Here is a 25,163-nt window from a genome sequence, read left to right on the forward strand (position 1 = left end):
CAAGTCGAATTTCCAATTATTATCCCTGATTGATCTTGGCGGGAGCTTCCTGTGCTATCGACACGGCGCCAGATTAGATCCGGATTACAGTGATTAGTTCCAGATTCGATTGTACCATCTAATTCCGAAATGCGTGTGTGTGATATCTACAAAAACCACAAGTTCTAAAAGGAAGTCATAAAGTAAAATTATTGAACGTCAAATCGATTTAATTAGAATATTGAGGAGAAGCAATTATTCAGAGTTATGATTAATACGATCAATGAGTGAAAATAAATCTGTCGAATATTCACAACGTCAATGAGAAAATACGTGCGTTTTATTGTATAATATAAATGATACGCGATACATATATGGCGATATATAAATTGCTAATTTATTATTTTATTGGATTTTATTTCGGCATGAAATTGTATCGTGGCACGAAATCCGAGTTTCGAAGTGACAAATCTGACAATAAACGCAATCTGCATATTATGACAGCAGAAAGTTTTTCAATGACAACAAAATATCGTATGACAAAACAGGGATTTTTTTTGCAATTTAATAATTTCCCTTTGCGTTGAGTATATCGGTTTTTATTCCCATAAGCGCCCTTTCAATTTCGGAAATAACGATATCAACGTTACTGCGACATTATGACCGCGATATGACGCGCAATCACAAACGCGATAATCACAAGCGCACGTTTGATGTAATTTAATATGTAATAGATGGATACTAATTCGGGCTACGACGTAATGACAAGCTCTCGGATCATATCGAGGTTCAATGCATTTCGGAGAACGTGCTTTTACACAGCGCGTATAATTCGCCTCACCGAGGTGACATTAATCGCGCGCAATGTAAATGCTCTTGTTCAGCATTACATGTTGCATTAAACCTGTTTTGCGATAGAATGTAACGAGATATGTACATAGATGCGCGGAAGATTTATTTAATAGCTCTTTTTTGCTAGACTGATGATTATGGCATTTGTAATTAAACAGAATGTTACAGTTGGTGCATAACAAAAAAGAATCATGTCTCTTGTACAATTACAAGAGTACATGCATAATGTAACAACTTATTTCTTGTCTCGTCTTCAAATTCTATATCGCCACAATGAATAGAAATACATAGCCAAGAATCATACATGAATCCTGACGAATTATGTTTTATTAATTTATATATTGAACTGAATTAAATTACGCAAACAAATATTTACACACACTTTCTCAGATTTATTCAATCGGTAGTAATATCGCGATGATGTTATCTTGACGATTGCACATAAGTTCGTCCTTAAACTGAACCGAGAAATGACTCCGAGTTGGTATCAGCATGGCTACATCAAAGTTTCGATATTGCCGTAATTCCCAATTTGCTGAAGGTACCACGCGCGGAACCGTGGGCTGTCCACTAATACGATAAACGATCTGCCGGACGCCTGGTTTCTGGCTATACTACTAGCAGCGTCCGACCAGTTTCCACATCAAAGCAGTCCCTGCTGCCACTCTCGCGGATAAGTCGCATGGCCAACGCGGATCCTATTATCGATAAAATGTAATCGCTTTGACGTGAACATTGAATATAATGCTGTAAGACAAGGTCTTACTTTTCTTTCTTTTACTTCTAAGGTAGTATTTAAGGATACGTATAAAAAATATTGAAATTTTTTCGTTATTTGTTATGTTTCTGATAATGGATTAGATATCTAAATCATCGAAGTAGATTTATGAATTATTTTTTCTATTTTTACTTTTCAGAATGGCTTCTTAACTTTGTCGAATAAATGCTTAACGATAAAACTTTTAATTAAAATAATATTAAATATGTACCTTTTGCATGATTCAAAATCAAACTTTTTTTATTTATTTACAGTTTACAAAACATTTTTAGTTTTTAATTACATAATCTCCTAGCTTAATTTAAAGATTAATCGATATAATATATACATAATACAATACGTTTATAAGAAAGAAATTTACTGAAACTTTTGTGCATATACATACACGCACAAATAAAGTGTGTAACAATTCATAAATCTTACTTGTATTAAGTATATCACTTTTGCGAAAATAATTGCCAGCTTAAGGACCTTTCGTACATTACAAGGAGATTAACGTCTTCCTATTAGGCTGGACGTGAATGAACTGCAGTACTAAATTTATGCTTCAGCTGGTACACTATGTATTCTTGTTTAAAAGTTTAGTATAGAAATGGTGTGTGGGACTTAGCATATATTAATGAGAAATTATTATTGTAAATCTCAGAAATTGTGTGTGAATGTAGATGCATCTTACAATAAAAAAAATACAGGGTGAGATATACAACTTGCACACTTCAAAAAACTTGGTAAACTCTAAGTTGTATGAAAAATTGTTATATACAAAAGTTGCTTGATTTCAAGGGGATCATTACATAATGTATAAGTGGAGGTAAAAAAGATTTCAAAAGATTTCATTTTTTCAAATGAAGCTGATTGATCTTGAAATATTTAGTTTACAATACTTATAATTTGTAAGTTTTCGAGGTGTGCAAATTGTATATCTCATCCTATATATTATACATATATTTGTAGATGCAAAATTTATTATTCTCTAAAGTTTGAAAAACAGCTCGATATGTGACGTGTTCCGAGATATCAATTAAAAAGGAAAAATGACGCCGTTATCACAAACATATGAATCGACTTCGATTTCAATCGAGATACTTGATATTTCGTGTAATTCAAAAATTCATTTTCGAATTTGTGAAATGCCCATTGCTATTCGAAATATGTAAGATGATCGAAAATGATTATCCGCCAATGCAATTTAATAAGTATTTTCTATTAGATTCTGCAAAGTTTTGAACAATGTTTTTAACTTTACGTAAAATACATATATGTATAGTATCTGTAGTAGAAAATTTTATTAAAAGGAATAATATCGTATTTTACTCGAATAAATATCGAAGAACACATCGTTAACGAATATATCTTATTTTTAAAACAAATTAAATTGAACTTTTTATATTTAAAATAGATATTAACATTGTTTCTTTATTGAGTGCAAATAAATTTTAATCAAAATTCTTTTTGGAATTTAATTACTGTAATATTTCGCTTATATAATTACTGAAATATGTTTTAAATTTGAAAAACACCGTGTAATCTTTAATTAAAATTGTAGTTGCAATATTGGGACAGTTTGCATATTTTTCAGCTCATAAAATAAAAAAATCTGTGTTTATTAAAAAGTATTGAAAAATTATTGGAAAAATATTATTGGAAACGTAAACAAAAGTTCACCATTATTACTTTTTCGAGGTCTTTGAATCTCACGTATTCGATAAGCGTTCGATGTCGGTGCAACGACGAAAGTCGAAATCGATCGACAGCTGTGTACCGGTGGGAGTATATCGGTGAAGGTTCAAAGTTATTGATCTAATAGCAGCAGAGAGCATGCTATAGATCCCGTGCACACTCCGCCGCGATTTGATGTCGCGCGTGCGACCATATCGATATCGATATTATGCCCCGCGGCAAGTTGCACAGTACTTACTCTGTACTTTGCTGACAAACAAACTTTATGTGCCATTTTTTTTATTTCGAATTCGGAAAGTTTCGACGATAAATGCCCTCGCAAAAATGCACCGCAATTCCAAGTTGCGAAATTTCGAGGTTTGCTACGGCTATGGTAAACAGAATGCTCTGTGGATTACAAAGAGACCGTATATGGATTACAAGGGAGTATATATATATATATTTCACCTCTCTACGGCTTATTTATTAAACCGGAAATTTGTGCTGCTTGAAAACAGATTTACTGTTTAATTCTATTAAACATTTCTGTTTTCCGCTTATGTAAATTAAATCGATTACAATACTATTGATATATTTCTTGTTATATTTTCGTAAAATTCATTATTTTAGAACTTAGCTGAGTACCATCAACGGTACTTTAATTAATTTCAATTGTCCTATAGTAGGTTTTTAACAGAATTTTAATGTATTTAAGTGTAATTTGACGTCGAAATTTTTGATCGAGACTTTGTAGGCGAAAAACGATTTTATATAAAGCGAATTATTAAAATATTTATATAATATAGTGAAGTCATGGAGTGCACTTTGAGTATAGATTGACGTGCGTTAATTTGCAGAACGTAAAATGAGATTTTATTTTACAAAATTAATAAATATCCAATGTTTGCGTGGAATCTCCGATTGAATCGTCTGTTTGAAGATCATTTACTGTAGACAAACCGATTTTTTGATGCCTATGTTTCTTTCCTTATACTTGTATTCCTCCGCTCTTTCTCAGCTAATCCTGCTGAAATAATTATCGAATTAGCATTACAAAGGAGGAAGAAGATACGTACGTATACGTTCTAAGACAAGATGCCTAGCTTCGTTATCTAATTGCCTTTGTTCCGACATCGGACTTCCCTTCTGAGCGACTATTAGAAACGTGAAACTCATTCTCATTGTGCTCAGAGAGTCCTCTAGACCGCTGTCACGTTAATTAAACGCACGATGTCGTATAATTCGCGTAAGACATCATTCGACCTGAACCATCTCAAAACGTCCTAGAAACATCGAAGAACACGAACAATTTCAAACTTAGGAATAAATATCGTATTATCTAGAATTAATTAACTTTGTAGGAATTAGGGAGATTCTGAGGAATCACACAAGATTTAAGGATTTGTTATAGAGATTCCAAAGAGAACAAAAACGTAAAACTAAATTTTAACCTTTATTAACAATAAATGAAAGAACTAAGAGCAAAGAGGTAACTTAAGAGATAACTAATAGGACGTGAATAAATTAAGACTCGAATTAGGTTTTCGTCCAGGATATTAGAATGCAAATTAGTTGCGGAATATTTTCTCTTCGTTATACGGGATGTCCCTGATCCACGTCCTTTTCCATATACGTCAACAGCCCTTTAACGAATTTAGAATTGATTCTCCAAGAGAACGCTTCTATTTCTCTCGCAAGTACAAATTTTCATCTACGATACAAAATTATGCTAAAATGTAGTAAAATGGAAGTTTAAAATTAAATGATAATTAGCTCACGAAGCTTTTGGCAATTGTAATTTCAGAAAAACTTTTCAGAAAATTCTATTCCAAGGTAGAAACCCATTTTTCCTCAAACTGCTCTTATTTGCGCAGTTTTATAATGTTTAATTTATTGTTAAATTTTAAAAGAGTGTACGCAAAAAACTCCCTCCCTAAAGTCATAGTCAGCGAGAATAGCTGAGCATGCTAAAAGGAAATCGTTGTTGGTTCGATCTCGACATTTTCCAGAGCTCTCCATCGTATTATGGATTTTTATATTTAAATATCGTGAAGAGGAGATGAAAAATTTCAGTCTTATTATAAAGCCTAGCTGTTTAATATTATGTCGGTAATATGATAGTTCATTCAATATTTACAGTTTATTCGATGCGAGCTATCACAATATGATATACGCGTGTATGCAAAGTTGGCATATATGTTGGCATATCGTCTAGAAGCGCCTTAAGATTCTTCAGTAAAGTGTCGAAAATTTGGGATGCCTCACCAGGGACCAGTTAAAAATCATAAATAATTTGGATAAAATTTGTTAAGCCTATGTGTATATCTTAATGAAATGGTATTCATAATTTGTTTTTATTTTAGGACTGTCTTAAGTAATGACTTAAGGTATTAATACGGCTCTCTGATTGGTTCATGACATTTTAGGATTGTACTTAAGACAGCATTAAATATAAAATCTGTGATTATGAATATTATATCGCCTAGCTGTAATTGAGACTTAATATAATTTCAAAAATGTCTTAGCAAACGGCATTAAAAATCACAGTATTAGTGATAATCGTCACGTCAGATAGCACATAAACTGATGTCGGATGTTTTATCGTGAGAAATACGTTATCGATAGACAGCACGTCAAGAGTTAACACGGAGAGAATTGCAGTCAGTGGTTTCTGAAAGGAATAAATCTCCGTTACGGAACAAGAGATTCCGTAAAGTTATGTATATGCAAACAGAACAAAATCCTCGGGCGATATCTTTACCGCGGCATACTGGAACTCACGGCAGATGATTAGAGTGCATTGAGGAATTTTTGAGGTGAGCGCGTGGGAAAGAAAGTTTTTTTATTTCATTGAGAAAGTGGGAAGGCCGTATCATTGTATGCGATGATGGCATGTATTTACCGCACGTTGACGTTTCGCGTTCCTCTTTGTTTGCATTGGATCAACGGAAGATGTGCATTAAATGTACGAGAGTGCAAAGCCAAACGCCATGCGATATATCCAAGAAGTAATATTAAGTGATATCTAACAAGATTATATATTTTACAATCGGGCTCGTTTTTCCCATATGAAATTTGGTCATTTAATTGCGCGATTCAATCAGCTCTCGGCTAAATTTAATTAGACATTGAGGGAATCGATTGAACATTATTGCAGGCCATGATTGCAGAACGATACAACTCTTTTTGCAGACGGTCGACCAATTAGTCATTAATTTCGTTATCTCGTGTGGAAAGCGACCGACGTTGCAAAACGTGCGACGGCAAATTAGGTCACAAGACTAAACTTTGGCCCTCCTATCCTCGCCGCATGTTAAATGCGGCTGTCTCCCATCTCGTACTGTCATTAAGCGTTTGTCTCTCGTGGGCTAGACAAATAACACTTGAAATCAGGGAGCATGTAGCGCTAAATGCAACACTAAATAGAGCTGGGAATATACAGTGTCAATGAATCTTTGGTTTACTGCTCTTGAAATGTAAAATTTAGCAAATGTCACGATTTTGTCCCATGTCAATTTGTTGACATGACATATGCGCACAGATTAAACTCGAAATTGGACAGTTACTACGCTTACGCTTATTGCTAAATGGAGTATGCAGAAGTGAGAATAAAATTATTATATCGAATCGGAGTTGAAGCTTCGCATCCTTTAAAGTTATTTCGATGACTTACAGTTTTTCTGTAATCTAATCTATTATTTAAATTTAATATATTGATGAAAACGCAAAAAATACGTGTATATCTTTAAAAAGATATTAAAATCTTTAACTTACATCTTTAGAATTTTACTTCAAAATGCTGAAACGCGAGAAAAAAGTGGTATAAGAAGACTGAAATATTTTTACTACTGAATTAAAAACGTGTGATTGTTACGTTGTAACCCTGACAGTTGTTCTCGTTACATTTTTATGTATATCTCTAATACATTGAAAAAAATATTACTAAATCTTAACATATTTCTTTGAATAGTACTAAGTAAACGTTTATTTACAATAAATAAATATTTACTCAATAAAAAAATGATGAATTAAATTAAATGAATGATTTTTATTAAATAAATATATATTACATTAACTAAAATATTTACATTAACTAAATATTTGCTTAGAACTATTCAAACAAATATTTACTAAAATTTAGTATTTTTTAAAATGTATATATTTTAGTTTTTTAACGTGTTAAATTACTATTCGCCTTGTGCTTATTTTTGGTGCTTATTTACCGTAATTGTAATTATAAGATTATCCAAAAGAACTTATTTCTTGTTGGCGTGATCCAACGATCGCATCTTCCCATTGAGGAAGGAAAGAACTGGGATCTCTCCGACTACCGAATAATAGCTTCTGACATTATCTGTCTTTCTGATCCACTGATGCGAATTTTTCTTCGAAGGCGAAACTTTCATAATTTCTTAGTAAGACTTGGTATTTCGAAAAATTTTATGGCGCGGCCTTCCATCTTCCTTGCCGTGATTACATCATTTCCCTTAATTCAAAACATGAGATTACACGAGTCCTCCGCAGCTTGCAACACAGTGACTCAATATGAGAAAATGTAATACCTCTTGAGAGCGAAAATTGGCAGTTCGAAAAACAACGACCTTAGATTTTACATGAATGGCGCTCGTCAAAAACCGCAATATGACAACGCGCAGTCGAAAAATTTACAAAAAAAAACATGGAACAGGTGAAATATTCACGTTCATATTCACGGATGCAATAGCTATATTTTTTTTCGATGTAACTTGTTAGAAAAAAAATCCAATGAAAAGTAAAACACTTTTAGTTTATCACCCATTTAAATGTTGATAAATTTAGATTGCGTATAGACGCGCTCAATAACAGAGCCGGATAAACGGCACTCACGAAACGAGTTGAAGTGACTTTGAATATTTTATTTCTGCATTTGCAGTTGGCAAAGTGACCCACAAAAACGAATGCAACGCTGGAAGAGACGGAAAATGAGAGAGATTTTCTCATAACTATGATATTTTTTCACGCAAGAAAATTACAATTGTATATATTTTATAATTTTGAAAGTTGATTACGGAAATAGTCCTTTGATTAAATCGCGATATTGAAATTTATATTACCAGACAACATGATGATTTTTTCGCACAAAACTGCGAAAAAAATATGAACAAATATGAATGAAAGGGTGAAATAAATACGAACATTTATCTTTGCGCCGCAATTTTGAATTTTTTAAAAACATGAATAATGCAACGCGTCGTTCTTTAAATATGTAATTCAAAGTTTCTGTATTAAAAAAATTTTTGAAAAAACCGTGGACATGAAAAAGTTTTACCTCTGAAAAGAGCGGATGAAAAATTGAATATTTTGACGCATTCATAAAACCGATTGCCCATAATTATTATGTTCAACGGCTGTTCCGAATGAACATAACTATTCTATCCTCCTGTTGAGGAGGACGTAGAGATGTGGCGAGGTGGGGCGAGGTGCGGTCGTCGGAGCAGGGAGAGTGGCTGGGATTTGCATAATATGGGAATCGCTCCTGAGGCCAAGCTATTGTTCCGAGCGCGTCTATGCGCGTGGTGTAGTATGTGAGAAGATTCGACGAGCGGAAGAACATCCGAATACGTAACTCGGCGATAATAATTACGTTCCTGTTCCACGTAGCGCGCGGTGTGCTGCTTGGGCAACGCTCTCTTCCTTTCTCCTACATCGAATTGGCTGTATGGGGGAATTCGCTTGATACTCTACTTATTCGAAGATCTCGTTTCGCCACCGATTGATTCGGTGATCTAAGAAAGAGTGCCGGGGAGAAAAGATGGAAGGGTTGAGGGAGGGGCAGAATCACTTCTCGCGATGAAGAACGGAAAAGCAGTTCGTTGACAAGAATTCTGGCCATCCGCAGATAAGAAGTTAATGAAACATTCCGGAATGCTTCGTTAACTCTTAGATTATCCTTCGTCAATTGCATCGCGCGTCATTTAAAACTTATATCAAATATGAAATCTATGACAATTAATATTCTGACTTATTATTCTTTAATATCTTCAATCAATAAATTAAAAGAGTCGATTATTGAAAATTGGCTGAAATTTGATTCAAAGTTATTATTTATTGCTTTGTAATTTTTAATATTAATTCTTGTTCTTGAATATTTAAGTCTTTATATGAATTTCTCGTTTCCATTTTTGAATTGGAATACTCAAAATCACATAATGACGACTAATGGCGTAGATATTTACATAATGTATCTTTTCAGGCGTGCAAATAGTTTCCATTTGCTGGTATTTTACATTTAAATGCATACAGGCGTTAGAAACAAACATCTTTGATAGCAATCTGTATACACATGTATACCTAGTCGCAAGTGTTTAGATATGCGAATCAAGATGCAACATGGTCGGTATATTGATTCTAACAAGCTGCTCGACACAGTTTACATCGGTATTATTTCGACGTTCTGTGTTTCGCCGATTGTTGTTTGATCATCTCATGTCATCTATCACTAACTCTTAGAGTTGTTCAGCGCGATGCAATTTGGTAGTTTATACACCGCGCGTGGCAAACGATGTTACTTCAATACAATTGATTTACGAAAGACTCTTACATGTGTTTTGTTTTTGCATGCTTTAGAGAACATTATTTTGCTTTATAACATTATTCTAAAGCAACGTTATTCTTAAAAATGTTAATTAAAATTCTATCTTCATTGTCTTGCTCGAGTAAACAAAACTGAATCGCAATAACATACATGGTATAAAAGCAACTCGAGGAATTTTTAAACTATTTTTGACTTGCAGCTATTTATATAAATTTATATGTTTTTAATATTTTATGATGAGTAGATCAAAATATCTCAGCGGATGTATTAAACGGATGTCAAAAACCTTCCAACAATTAGATTCTGAAAAAAAAATTAACTGTAAACGTTTCTACTGCGCACGTTAATTCATATCGTGCTCTCCAATATAAAAATTTAGTATAATTTAGAGAAAAATTATTATTTTATATTATTTTAAATTTTACATAATTCTATAGAAACATGTATACATTATTAAATAGTAATGCGAGACGAAACACTTGAACTTTGATCTTTGCTATCTCATTCAGCTATAGAATTAGCTCTAATTAATATTAATTCAGCTGCTCATATGACATGTCAGATTCTACCCACGCATGCACCAGCATATAGATGCATGGCAAGCTCACGACATCTGGGCTAATAACATAGGGTAATAGAATGGTTGCTAGCGATATACGTCTCCGTCAGTAATGCTACCAATTACAATGCATTAGCGAAACGGCATCAGATTGAGATAGAGATGAAGAGAGAGAGATTGAGAGAGAGAGAGAAAGAGAGAGAGAGCGCGCTACCGATGGAAATGATATGATGGAGATTAAAATACTGTTACGATTATAAGGTTAAGCAGCTCGCGTAAGCGATGGCAGAAGGTCCATGGACCCCAATTACGATGACCGGAAGCGCGGCAACATAACGGCAACGGTTACGAAAGCGAATCGGTGATTACGGAACTGAGGTGCAAGGATCTTTGGATCCTATCGTGACTCGTGGTTGTTGTTGGTTGTTCAGGTGATTTCGGCTCGGTCGATCGCTGACCTTTCGCCATGTCATAATCACACGAGTCGCGGCTTTTTACGTCTAATCGACACGAGAGCTGATTTCGTGACGGATACGGGTATCGATCCGTAAAATCGGCGTCCTCTCCGCGAGATCCGCGACACGCGAATTATACGGTACGCTTGTAAAATTCGGCGCTACGCCGTGCGATAGTGCCTTATTGCCTTGAACAGAGATCGCTTAAGACTCGCGCGTGCGATTATCTTCTTTCGAACGACGAAATGCCATGCCGATCCCAGTGAAGAAAACGCGGCAGTGCGGCTTCTTCGGTTGTTTTGTGCCGGTCCTCCATGAAGAGGCATAAAGGAAGTAATCACCCGCACTGATTGCGAAAAACTGCCGACCTGACGCGAGCCTCGTCCTTTTCACGGTTGCTTGCACGCCGCCATCCTCGTCTTTGATTGCTTCTTTTTTTTTTGCTATGCATCATGTAGGAAAGTAATCGATCACTTACATTGTATTGATTAATTCTGTGGGATCGAGTCTTCCTCTCCATAAAAAGAGGCTGTATTTATTAGAAACAAAGACTGATGTATCTTTGCCTCACATTTCTCTTATACTTTTACATTTTAAATAATCTATTACAATTTACAATCTTTAAAATTATTATAAAGATAAAATTATATTTATTTATGAGATAAATTAAAATTATTTTGCGTGAATTCCAATTTCAAAAAAAAATTTAAGAAGTTGGACGAATACAGTAGTATATTAAAACAACAAATTTTTTTTAAACAAAAAGCAATCTTTAATACTTTTAGTTTTTTAAATCTAATATTAAACAGTTTAGAATTATTTCTGAATAAATGGTCGAATATGAATAAATTAAATTTTTTTGTAATTTTTATCAGTTATTCGTTGTTTGCATATCTATTTTTCTCTTTATATATTTATTTTAATTTGCTTGGCAATATAAAGTAAGTAATTATACATCAAGTTCAATCGTCGCAGTAATCGCGAGCTCTGCAATTACTTTTAATAAAGGAGCAATATTATCATTCTTTGCTTTAATTAAATTACGAAATTCATTGATATTGCTCTCATTAGTATTGTTAACCGATATACCATTATGCAATCAAATCTCCTTATTAAGTTATTACTTCTATTACTTATTTCCTTCTGTTTAATTTTTTTATAAACTTTGATTTACCTTTTCCTGTATAAATATCAGTTTCCGCAGTAAAGACGAAAAGGTAAACATGAAAATATACAATTTGTTCATTTATTTATAATTATCATAATTTTCTCTTGCTATTTTGTAAGATTCTTTCTAATTAATTTTTTTTTAGTTATTATATATAATTATGTATTTCAATGAAGTGAGTTATCACGAGAAAAGTGATGTAAAAACAAAAGTGTAGGAGGCTGACCTACCGCTATTCTTTCTCAATCGCTATTCAGCGCGGAAGACCAGATGTTGATGATAAGTGAGCGAGTGCATCGCATTGGAGAAACCCATGGACGAACTGAAGTGTAACCTCGTAAACACGGGAGAAATGTGCCGCGACAAAGAAAAGGAAGACGCTTGAAAGTAACGCCATGCGGAAACCTGGCGACGTAACAATTATCTCATCCGCGTCATTACTTTCTAAGTTTCTAATTAACTGCAGTAGCTCTGAACACGCAGTATCACTTATTAGAGAGGTGTTAAATACGAGAACGGATCGCTGCTTCGAAATCGCGAAATGTAATTTCTTATCCAAGATTATAGTTTATGCATCTTAGATTGCAAGAATTTAAAAACATTTGCGTATTATATCAAAAATTTTTCTCCGATTTTTGCACTCAACACTATTTATTTTCACAATGAATACGTAGTATTTTCTATGCTGACGGTGTGGAAAAATTCTTGTTTTTAACAGATACTAATTTATGGAAAATTTTTTATCAAAAGCCAAAAGCGTATTGTTACATAGGTATAATATTTATTGTGAACTGCCAATTAATGTTTCGCAAACTTTAGATATTAGAGGCAAAGTAATATTTGATCATGAAATTGGTGCGTGAAATCGGTTCAATCGTTAGACCGAAACAATCGGTTTAGAAATCAGTGGCATTATTTATCGAAAAAATCCATATTAAAATTATTGCGTTTCGTTAAGCGTATTAACTACATTGGAACATCATCAGTATTGTTGCATGTATTTCACGTAGCTCAGCTATAGCTAGAATTAGAATCACTTGTTTCGATTACAAACGTGTACGTTCTATTTTTGAAACAAATTAAGATAGAAGAGAGAAATTATATAAAATATATATTTCTTTATTTTTTATGGAAATTGAAACAGTAATGATAAATGCAAGTTTTCTCAGTTTCATGAAGTTTAAAATCTTTTTTAGAGATTTTTTTTCTTGGATAAGTTGTACATGACTCTATTACATAAATTTTATTTGTACATTTGTTTTCTTTTCTATTCATCTCAATTAGCATTAATTTAAAGTAAAAAAAATTTTTGAATTTAGTACATAATCGTACATTAATTTTATTTTTAATTAAATAATTAATGAAATAAATAATTTTATACTTAATCGGATGAAAATTTTGTTGATAAAATCTTAAAATTAATCAAAGGGAAAGGATAGGATTTTATTTATCTAAGCTTAATTAAAAAAATCTTTTCATTTTTCATTAAATATATTCTGAAGAGAATTCACGACGAAACGTGATGTGACTTCGACGTTGAAACAAGTGCCATTGTTTTTTCAATATTTTCAAGGAGATTCTCAAGAGAAAGTATATGATTTCTGAGACATTTATATTCATGCAACTACAGCATCTGCGTGTTGTGTGCGCAACATTAAGCACTCCATTAATGAGCAACGGAGCTGCAGTTCGTAAGCTGAGACAGAGCAGCGAGCGTCGCACTTTCCCGTCTATTCGTGAATATTCATCTGAATGTTCTCCGATAACCGGAGATCGAACCATTCGCCAAAGTTACAAATCTCGTTTTCTCTCTCTTTCTCTCTCTCGCAGGGAAGTGAACGCAATCTTCGCAGCTCCTCCGAGTTCGAACGAAGATAAAAACCGGTATAACTTTCGACGTGTTTAATTTTCGATATCTCAGAAATGTGCTCTACGCCAATTGTGCGACGGTTTCATTACGATTAGACGCGGAGATAATTCCCTATGGCTATAGTTTGAAACTTTGAATTCGCAGAGATTACTCCTCCAGTTCCAAACGTCGTCGACAATAAGTAACGCAATTAGAGCGCTTATAGGAACGCTGGAAACACGACGACGATTTGCCAGGAGCGATTGTGAGCCGCAGGCGAATTAAAATAATAATCGGCCGCCTGCAGAGTCACGGATAATCCGAAATTCCAGGACCGCCTCTGTAATGATGGCCCGCTCATAGTCGTGACTGCGACAAATGGACTCTCCGCCTTGGCGAAAATTCTCACCGTCGTCTGCCCAGTTAATCAAGACATCACAACGCGAGATTACCGGAGATTACGTGCGGTCGTCGATGGTATTTAATATTTCGAATTAAGTGGTTACTCAACGGCGCAGGGTGTCTCCCTGATTTCACTCGATGCTTCGTCACTTTTGCATGGTTTCTGGAAAAATGCACATAGTGCGTTTATACAGAAAAGAAAGTTTTTGATTTAAAAAAATATTAGCTGATTCAACTATTATAAATGCGACAGTTATGAGCTGTCATGCAAATATTTATTAATTTACATAAATAACATGATTTAATTTAAATTATAAGGTTTTGTTGACATGATTCATTATATTTAATTTAAATATTTAAATACTTGAAGTAAATAATCGCTACAAATTAAACGCATTCAATCAAGTTAATAACTTTTTTTCTCAGTACGATGTACTATAGCAACACAAGTAATTTTACATAAATATCAAATATTAAAAATTTGAATTCCACGTATAAAATACATATAATTGTATTTTGTATATTGTATTAAAATTATACAAGAATAATATTATACAATAGAGAATAATTTACATAAAGATATCAATTCTCTTTCTTAGTAACTGTGTTGACCTATTCTCTGAAGCGATAAAGCAAATACATTATAAATCAATATCCGAGTAGATTCCTCATTCTCAATGATCTAACTTTTTCGAGTTGCATAAAGTAAGATAATATTTGTAACGTATGTGTCAAACTTGAAACTTTGGTACGAGTAATTAAACGCATGCATTATTATTGAAGTATATTAATTTGTATTTTGTACGTAGTACGCGCGTTTGATTATTCCATCGCGTATTTAGTTTATATTAAAATGTTTTTTTTTTTTATAAATGTCACAGCATGTAATTTCAAAGTTTGTTTTCATCTGTCCGTATCTATATTCGAGGGTGTGAGAAGCAAAAGCATGACAACGCGTAATGCTCCGCATATATTGCTGGGATAATCTAGCGTGTATTATCTCGACATTCTTTATTTTCGTTTGCTTTTCATTAATAATTAGTTAATTAATTTTCATCAATAATTTAGTGATCCAAAATGATGGAACCGACCGCATGACCCGATCATTATCTCTTTCCGCTAATTGCGTTATTATTTAATTATTGAATATTTTAATTAATGTACGTTATACATGTTATACATCTCCCTTCAGAGAGAAATATGATTAGACAGAAATATTTCCTTTTTTTATTATATTATATTTTATCCCCTGTTACGTCATAACTTTTCATTCACAACAGAACGCGAACTGATACACAGACGTGTCAGTCATTTCTTTTTACAATTGGTACAAATGAACCGCCCACTTGCTTTCTACGAAGCTTTCTGCGACTTTTATGCTATTATTTTATCGATTCGTTAGTGAATGAATGTACGGATGTCAAACGCAGCCATTCGCGTGAATCCGTATATATGTTTCACAGTCCTATAAAATGGTTACGATTCCTATGTTGATATTTCAGTTATTCGGGCAAATACTGGGCCGTGAGCACGACTTGTGCTGGAAAATACGAAGCGTTCTCGCTCACGGCAAGGATCGTTCTCAAGGATGATCTCCGCACTCGCGCTAGCTCGTCTCCGTTTAAACATGAAAAGGTGAAAGTTGAGCGAAGCATCATTCTAGAGGCTTTTCATATTTAAAGGTCAACAACTAGTGGTCGACAATAACTGCGATGTTTCTTCCGCTTACGTGGTAATTTTATGCCAATTTCATCGGTACGTGACGGTATCGAGGCGCGGATATTGGAGGAGCCTTATAATTTTTTAATAAAGCGGCGACGAATTCGCCACGGTGCTGAATAATGTAACGATCCGAACAAAACAGCAACGTCAGAAATAGTCTAACGAATTTTTAATTCGAGATATAATCGTGAAAAGTCATCATTGAAGTTTTCGTTGCATTAATATCTGAAAGTTTAAAATCTTTCCAAATCAATAATTCAAACTTGTATTATTAATTATAGCTTTGAAGCATCGATCATATCTCGGCAGTTAATTTAAATGGAAAATTCATATTGCAGATATTCATCTATTATTTCAGCAAATTATTCTTCATTATTTTAATTAATTATTACTCAATTTATTTTTTGTTATTTTAATACTTTATTATCAAGAAATTCAATAATCATATAAGATTAATTAACTTATTTTAATCCTTTAAAATCAAACTTAATTTTAATAATTTTCATCCGATGTTACTTTAATCTTTAATTTAATTCTTATTTTATCATTCTATAATTTTAATAACGTCACGAAATTAATTATTGATGAACAATAATACGCGAACTAAGGAAAATCTCGGAAAGAGATGTGAAGACAATGCAAAGACGATCTGATGAACGATGTGAGTCACTCGTGCGTGAATGCCGATGGCTTTAAAGTTGGCTTCAGCAACTGCGTCGGCGATTGTGCATTTCTCACTTTCTTTCTCGCAAGCAGTCCATTAATCGCCCCATATTCATTCGTTGAAAGGGAAGTCTTAAAACGCGTCGCGCGTACGAAAGAAATATATGTATGTGTATGTATATATAGCATTAGAGCGTCTGCTTTTCCTGCTATCTAACACTAACTTCTTTCGCTGGAGAACGGATTTTATAACAGCGTATTCGACTTCGCGTATCTCGCACGATGCTCTCGCGGATTCGTTAATATCGTCAAACGAAAGTAAAAACTTTCATTCGCGCTGCTACTGGCTGATGTCGTGCTTCCTAGGAAGAAGATCCCTGGCAGCGTTACGTATTCGTGTAGCTCATGTACCAACCAGATCTCGCGACTTGATGCTTGGATAACGTACGATGTACTTTTGATATATTGCCAGTACAGTTACTCCAAACTTTGTTTAGTGACATTTATAAGTGTCTTAAATTATTAGGAGGTATCGCTTGGTACAGTTAAGATGATAGACTGATGCGACCTCGTGTATCTTTGTATATGAGGCAATTTGAAGGTGTAATACTCCTCGACATTACTATTCTACAGCGTAAGGAACATATCAAATCAAAATGATTTTATTTTATGATTTTATTTGTTATGAAAGTCAAAATGAAGGTTTTTTTTGTTAGAAAATTTGGTTATTCATTGATTTTAACAATAAAAATAAAGTTACTTTGATTTTTTACTTTTGTGTTCTTTGTAAGGAACTTCCAAAGTGTAGAAACCTTGTATAATAATTTTTGTAAAAACGTCTTCGATATCGGAAAACGGTGAAAAATACGTGTTTCAATATTCAAAAGTTATTTTTTGGCATAGCTGTTTATTATTTACCATTCCCAGGTACGCGAGGATAAGAGAAACGGATAATGACAAATGTATGAAATTTCCATTTTTATAATCGTCGTTTTGGATGAAATCATTCATATAGTTTAATTTAAAATTGTCAGCGTTTTGATCGCCGATAAAAAACTTTTCAAATAAGCTTTCGCTTTACTTCCGTGCCATTTAGAATTTTCATCACCTCTTCCTCGCGCATCTGAGGATTGTGATCGATCAGAGCATCCATGCCAAAAAGCTGTTTTGAAACTGAATCTGAATCTGAATACATTATGTTTCACCGTTTTCCGATATCTTCGTTTTTATAAAAATTAGTATTGGATATTCCACACTTTTGGAAAATTCTGGATATCTCTTACAATACATTTTATCCAACGAACGTCTTTATAAGATGTTGGAGATTTGTGCTGTATGGGACTGTATTTGGATGATGTTTTCTTTAAATAAATAAGATATCGATAGCTTTAACATAGCGTATTATGCTGTATATTTTCTGCTTTTGATATTTTATACATTGCTTTCTTCTCAGTATCTAAAAGCGTTCTATTATGGTAACAAGATTTCTGAATTGCCTCGAGAACGTGATGTATGTTAAATATAGATCTTCATTTCCATATGTATATTAATTGATGTGATGATAGTGAACGTAAATCCCATTATAAGTAAATTGTGAATGCGCGCATCTGTGACATAAAAATTACCATTCTAAAAACTTATATGATCTTGTTTCCATAAAGGTTTATGGAGCCACTTCCTTATAATCTCTTAGACTTTCATGGTAAGTTGAAGTAGAGAGCTGACTAGTTTTGTCTTACATTGCTTCAATTTTCTTTTGTTCTCTAATGCAACTCGTTGAGTCTCCCTTGTGGTTTTCTACTCAAGGAATTTGATTGATTTGCTACGATTTTCGCAGAATTCCAACCGGAGCCTCGGAAATACCTTTCCAAACAAATATAAATGTTTAAGCACCAAAAGAGAGAAGATTAGTTTTTAGCGGTGAAAGTGCGTTATTACGATGATCGTTGATCGTGTCGTATTTTGCTTAAATTGCATTGGAAATGAGATGCCTATCCGACGATTTCCACGATAATTACGAAGTCTCACGGTAACGAAAACTATAGGCAAAACTATTGTGGCAATTGTGGTGACAAAAAGAAAGCAAAATTATGGAGAATAATTTCACATTTTCTATAATTCCGCGTTAATCGGAAGCTATTCCTTGAGCATTAATAGACTATAAATTGACTTCGGTTCGCACAACTTTGCAAAATAAATAAACAAAATTCTGCTTCTTGAAGTGTATTATCCGCACATAAAAATTTTATGATATTATTAAAATATTATTAACGTATATTTATATTATTTTTTTAACATTAGATTTACGGGACGTGATTTCATTAATTTGACAAGTTTCGGATTTCACGATCAAAATTTATAGAAATTATCATTACTGTTATTTCCTAGCAGCAATTTTTTCTTTTATTAATGACTTTTATTAATGAAATGATATGAATATATATCTTTAATTTTTCTTCTTCGGCTTTCTAATTTTGAAATTCTGTATGTAGCATTTATTTATTTCTTTTAGATACCCGTCAATTAACAAGGATGGCTCCTGTAAATCTGTTAATAAAAATATTGTTGTTAATATTAATAAGTTTGTGGTAACATTATTAACATTACATTTTATCGCATATAGCTAGTTAATTAATATTTGGAATACTTCAAAATTTATTTTTCAATAAAGCAAAATAAAAGTTAATTAATAATAGATTATTGATAAAAATAGAAATTAAAAATAAAAAGAACAAAAAAATTGTTTCTATTATTTTCAAAAATTTCAACATGTAAATATATTCAAAAGGTATCTATATTTTATTTATGTTAAAAGTAATAATTAAAAAATGGGCTGTCAAAACAAATGAAAAATTAATAAAAAATATTTTTAATGCTTATGTATTATTTTAAATAGATCGGCTGTATTATTTTAAATAGATTGGCTAATTTTATTGATTAAATCTCTTATATATTTTTTTCTTTAAATTTTTTCAATCTAATAGCTTAATTAACTAATTAATATCTACTTTTTTATTTTTTTTAAATATTATATTAATAAATGGAATATAAACTTTTTTGTTTTTTTAGACTTAAAATAATTGTTTTCTTATTCTTTACATTAACTTTTTATATGTCACAAAACGGCTGCTAACGCGAAATTACTGATTAAATATAATTATTTCTGATAACACAATTTCACACTATAGTGAGAAGGTAGATACCGCAAGCCGAAATAGCTCAGTTGGGAGAGCGTTAGACTGAAGATCTAAATGTCCCTGGTTCGATCCCGGGTTTCGGCATCCTTTTTTCTTTTGTTAGATAAACTCATAAGGAATACAGAGAGAACCTGTTTTATCATCATTTCTTATGTGATTGTTCGAAACGAGCCGAAATAGCTCAGTTGGGAGAGCGTTAGACTGAAGATCTAAATGTCCCTGGTTCGATCCCGGGTTTCGGCAAGTATCTTTTTTTTTTAGATATAATTTATATAAAAAAGATGTGCTCACAGACTTTATTTTTATTGTGAAGAAAAATTGCCAGTAAAAAATATTTTATTTTATTTTTTTTTAATATATATATTTTTTATTTGTACTGAAAGCAACGAACGTTTCAATTAAATTACATTTTCTTTTAAATTCTGTAATTATGCGTTGTCTAAATATAGCGTTGGCTTATCGAAGATGTCCGTGAAAGATTAGAAATTATATTATCAAGAAATAGATAATTATAAATCTTTTCCTTTAATTAATTTATTTAACATTTTAATAAATATCCTTAATATGTAGTTAAATAACGATTATTATTAAATTATTGTGTAAACGGATCAAAGTCCTCTTGACTATACATGTAGTCGTCGACCTAGCCGCAGGCTGCGATTGTATCATTTTCGCGTGAGTAAGAACGCGATTATATCGATAATAATAATTCTCGATGTAAAAGTTAGCGAGTGTAATTCACGATTCAACGACCTGTTCATTGAGTATAAACCGATGAGTTCGTGTATGTTTCGAGTAACTACATTACACGCACAAATTGCAATTATACACGTTCGTCGCACGCTTGTTCGCCATGAGAGATATTTGACACGGCTGACACATTATACATCGCAATCCATTGTACGTCAGAAGTGTTAGCGTTAAACCCTTGGCGTTTAACGGATTATTTATTACAGAGTGTTTCAAAATCGACGTCGCGCCTCTTTCAATCACAACTTTCGCTGACAACTTTTTCCTAATGAGGACGTTGAAATCATAGATACTTCTTGATAGTCCTCCCTCTTTCGACATACGCAAATCACAAACAAATTGCAGTCTATTAAATATATCATATAAAATTCGAAATAATCTCTGAGATAATCATACGTTAAAGTAAATGTCTATTGCAAAATGTCGATAGGTGTGTCTATCAATCATTTTCGCGGTTTAAACTACAGCTCCATATTACTTAATTGCTATTGCATATTTATCGCGATTAATTATATTTGCCCGTTCTAATTCGGGCTCCCCGATTTGTCATCTATAAACCAACTTCCTACACGCATACGTTTTTCTTGTGAAATTTCAACGATGAGATTGCCTTCTCTTATCTACGTTTATTACCTCACCGACCGATATTGCCTGCGGGATTCCGAAATGTGGTGTGCTTCTGGAACAATTATCTCTTAATTAGATTTCTGCTCCGAGAGCATGTATGTTTCATGATGCTCTCCTACGCATCGATGCGCTATCTTCGTTTCCGTTCCACTTAACATTTCTATACTCCATAGGGAAATACAGTAACCAATCTACATTAATAATTTATACATTTATGAGATTTTATTTCTTTTTATTGTACTGATTCCAAAAATTTTTTTAAATAACAGCAATTATATCATTTAATGACAATAGTCATATCTCATTCAGTAACGGTTTGATGACTTCAGAGAGAAGAATGAAAGTTGCGTTTGCGTTAAGAATGAGTATATGAGATGAAATCCTTGAATAATCCAATCTTAAATAGTTTATAATTATATGATATATTAAATGTAAATTTATCAAGATTTAATTTTTATTAAAATTTCGAGCGTTGATAAAACGGCGCTCAAAATGATTACAAATATGGTATACGTATATGAAAATACATATAGTATATACAGATTCACATTAAATTATTTAAGCATTAAAGATTTGCCTTTGACCGTTATAGGCCTTCAATTCCTATTTTCTATTGGTTGTATTTGTGTGTTCTCATGTACAGTCTAATAAGATTTTTATTGTCCTTATTTATTGTCCTTGTTTAATTTTTGTGTTGCTGAAGAGAGCTAATGTCCTGTATACATGTCACAGTAGAAGAATAATAATCAATTTACTAGTTGCTATTACCTCATTTGTTCTTTTATTTGATTTATTATTGTTCACTTAATAAATTATGCCCTGTTTACAGAGTCGTGATTGACGATCTATCAAACATGTTACGCCTCGTGAACCTTCTATTTCTATGTAAGTATAATTCAAATTTTATTTTTATTTAACATCATAGAGTAATTTAAATAAGTCAATTTAAATAAGTCATTTTTTAAAAAATTGCATTTTTTTTTTAAATGATTCTGAGGACAGAAATAATAATAGAAACAATTGTATAATAAAATAATAATAATAAAATAATAATGCAAAATAGAACTTTATTTTATTTATTATATATAATATAATAATAATAAAATAAAGAAATTCCTACATCCATTGTGTATTACTAGAGTTTTAATAGATTCAATTGAAAAATTAGATTATACAAAAAAACATGATAAAAACATAATAGTTTAAACATAATATAATTCTCGTAATATATTGTAATTTTTAATGTATTTACAAATATCTGGATTATTTAACAAAAAGGCGATGTGCGTTTTGACATTAATGAAGACAGTAATGAAAAAAATTTTTAATTTAATAGATAAAATAAGTATATTTCATAGCCATGTCCCTCGTGATTCGCGGACTTCGTTCTTCAACGAATCAATTCACCGGCGATGAATCGGCGGAATAAAAATTCCTTCTTTTGAATTGGACGCGTCATTCTCTTTTTGTCGTTCTTTGTCTTCCACGGTCTGGCATTTAAAGGATCGATGGGAATACGGGAATACAATCGGCGAAACGGCATTTACTGGCACACCATTTTGATGGTCACCGCCCATCAGCAGTGGACAAACGATTAATCTCCACTGCGCCACCGCTGCGTGGGATTATTCAATATTTTTATTTATTATTTCCCCTTATCACCGGTATTCATCCGTGCTGCTAGCCGATAATTACGAACCAATCGTGTATCTATATCTCTAGCAGCGTGGGAGCGCCGTGGCATCCTGTCGTGCGCGGATAAAGTCAAGGATTCGCTTCCGCGGCGAAGATGAATCCGATGTAGAATCGCTTGGTCCAGGATTTATGGCCGTTTACTCCACGCTTCTCTTCTGCGTCGAGAAGCACGGCACAATTTGCGGTACAAGAAGATCGATGTTGTTGACTCACCGGCCATTCACGCAGCATTTGTCACGCGCTTGTCGTTGCCTCTCATCGCGGAAATATGGAAATTTTATTTTCCTTCACGGAATTTGCGTAAAAAGGCTTTAGAGAAACAGCATGTTCAAGCCACATTTTCAGGGAAAATCGTAAATCATAATAGAAACTTGACTTATATTTATTAATAAGCTATATCGATTTCTGGATTGAATTTTTATATAGCCTTGTTAGGGGAATACAATACATTTAATTATATTAATTAATAATAATTTCTTAATAAAAAGCTTTTGTATATTGATTGTTTATCACTTTTTTCAAGGACTAATTTTAATATAAATCTTAACTTACTTTATATGATACAGGCAGAAATTTAATTTTATTGTTAATAATTAATAAATTAATAATTCTCTCTAATAATACTTAACGATGCAAATATTTATAAATAAAAAGATTTTATGTAAAGAAGAAATAATTTATATTATTTATAATGATGGAGAACTGAATTCAGAAAAATACAGAAGAAAATGTATAAATATATTAATTAACGATTTTTGATGCTGATTAAAACTTTCTGAAAAATGTATCACGTTATTGTCGCAAATTCGTATTTTCACAATAATAATTTATAGTGTAATGAAGAGATATATTAGATTAACTGAAGGAGCTGAATAACGTTTGAGAAACCTCTCAACGTAGCGAAGTAGAAAAGTTCACGACTACTTCTGTGGAAGGAACGCGCGATTCGATATCCGGGACTTAGTGCAAGTATGCGCGGAAAATTTTTCATCACCATGAAAGTTCGTCGCTTACCTTCGCGAAACTTTGCACGTTTTCCGTGATCTCGTAAAGAATTTCGCGGAGCAAGTTACGACTTTGTCCGTATCACTTTTTATCCATCTTTGTTATTCTGTCGCATCTGTCTTTCTCTTTCTGCATTTTCCAATAATGTTCCGTATGACTTTGTATTCAGCACCATTGAGTTTCTTCTTTGAGATCTCAAGGTATTTGAAACCTAAGATCATAGTCAGATTATTAATTCTTTTTCTGAAAAAATTATTTTTTACTCACAATTAATAGTTATTTCTTGGAGACATTCACAAATAATTTATTCCCAATATTATAATGTTTGGGGCGGGTTCTATATAAAATATATAGAATCGCCTTTAGTTACCATCTATTATATTAAATCACTGTGCGAACTTCTAATATTGGTATGTCAAACAACAAAACGATGAGGTCTATCGACCTATGACTCGAGTTTTTACGCTTATGTAATGTGTCACAGGTATCACGCGCTTTCTCTCTCAACTATAAATTCTTTGATAAATTTTCTTGCAGCTCTTTGCGACTGAAAGGCATAACTCTTTGATGTGATTCCTGACAATTTTCAGAAGCACGTATTTATAATCAAAATTAATTTAAAATTTCTTAAAAGGTAATTTATATAATAACAACTAATTTAACAATGGAAAACATGACTAAAATATTCTGATCGAAGTTTCTTTCAGACCAAATAGTTTACTAAAGACAACTATTTTCCATTTTTAATAGCAACAAATATTTTTTAAACTTTCAAATATTCTGAAACATTTAAGTTATAAAATATTCAATATTATTTATTATTATATATAAAAAGAGTTATATTAATAGTTACATAAACTTTTTAAGTTTAATTAGTTCTTTTAATTCTCAAAATTATGTTTTATATTTTTAATACGTTATTATGTATGTTTCCATGTCATCTTTGATATCCAACACGTATTCAATTATAATAGTTATAAAATTATAATATAATGTGATAACCTTATTGTTGTTTTTCTTTTGATTGTTAAATTATATTTTATCTTTTTAATTTTATGTATGTTTCGTACAGAGAGAGAGAGAGAGAGAGAGAGAGAGAGAGAGAGAGAGAGAGAGAGAGAGAGAGAAGTAAGTAAGTAAGTAAGTAAGTAAAGTAAGTAAGTAAGTAGTAGTAGTAGTAGTTAGTTAGTTAGTTAGTTAGTTAGTTTAGTTTAGTTTACGTTTACGTT

The 25,163-nt window shown here is 32.5% G+C and overlaps 1 protein-coding gene and 2 non-coding genes across 3 annotated transcripts in view; all 3 read left to right on the plus strand.

Moving 5' to 3' along the window:
• Window positions 1–19,868: 19,868 nt before the first annotated feature.
• On the plus strand, window positions 19,869–19,941 carry Trnaf-gaa. Its single transcript has one exon. It is a non-coding gene; the product is annotated as a tRNA-Phe (tRNA).
• An 86-nt stretch (window positions 19,942–20,027) lies between these two features.
• Window positions 20,028–20,100, plus strand: Trnaf-gaa. Its single transcript has one exon. It is a non-coding gene; the product is annotated as a tRNA-Phe (tRNA).
• Window positions 20,101–22,088: 1,988 nt separating this feature from the next.
• Window positions 22,089–25,163, plus strand: part of LOC105623992 (mucin-5AC) — a 12,575-nt gene continuing 9,500 nt past the window's right edge. The window contains exon 1 of the mRNA XM_012205361.1: window positions 22,089–22,119. Within this exon, the coding sequence (XP_012060751.1) occupies window positions 22,089–22,119 (31 nt within the window). The remainder of the gene's footprint in view (window positions 22,120–25,163) is intronic.

Source organism: Atta cephalotes (assembly GCF_000143395.1).
Source record: "Atta cephalotes unplaced genomic scaffold scaffold00070, whole genome shotgun sequence".
NCBI classification, from domain to species: Eukaryota; Metazoa; Arthropoda; class Insecta; order Hymenoptera; family Formicidae; genus Atta; species Atta cephalotes.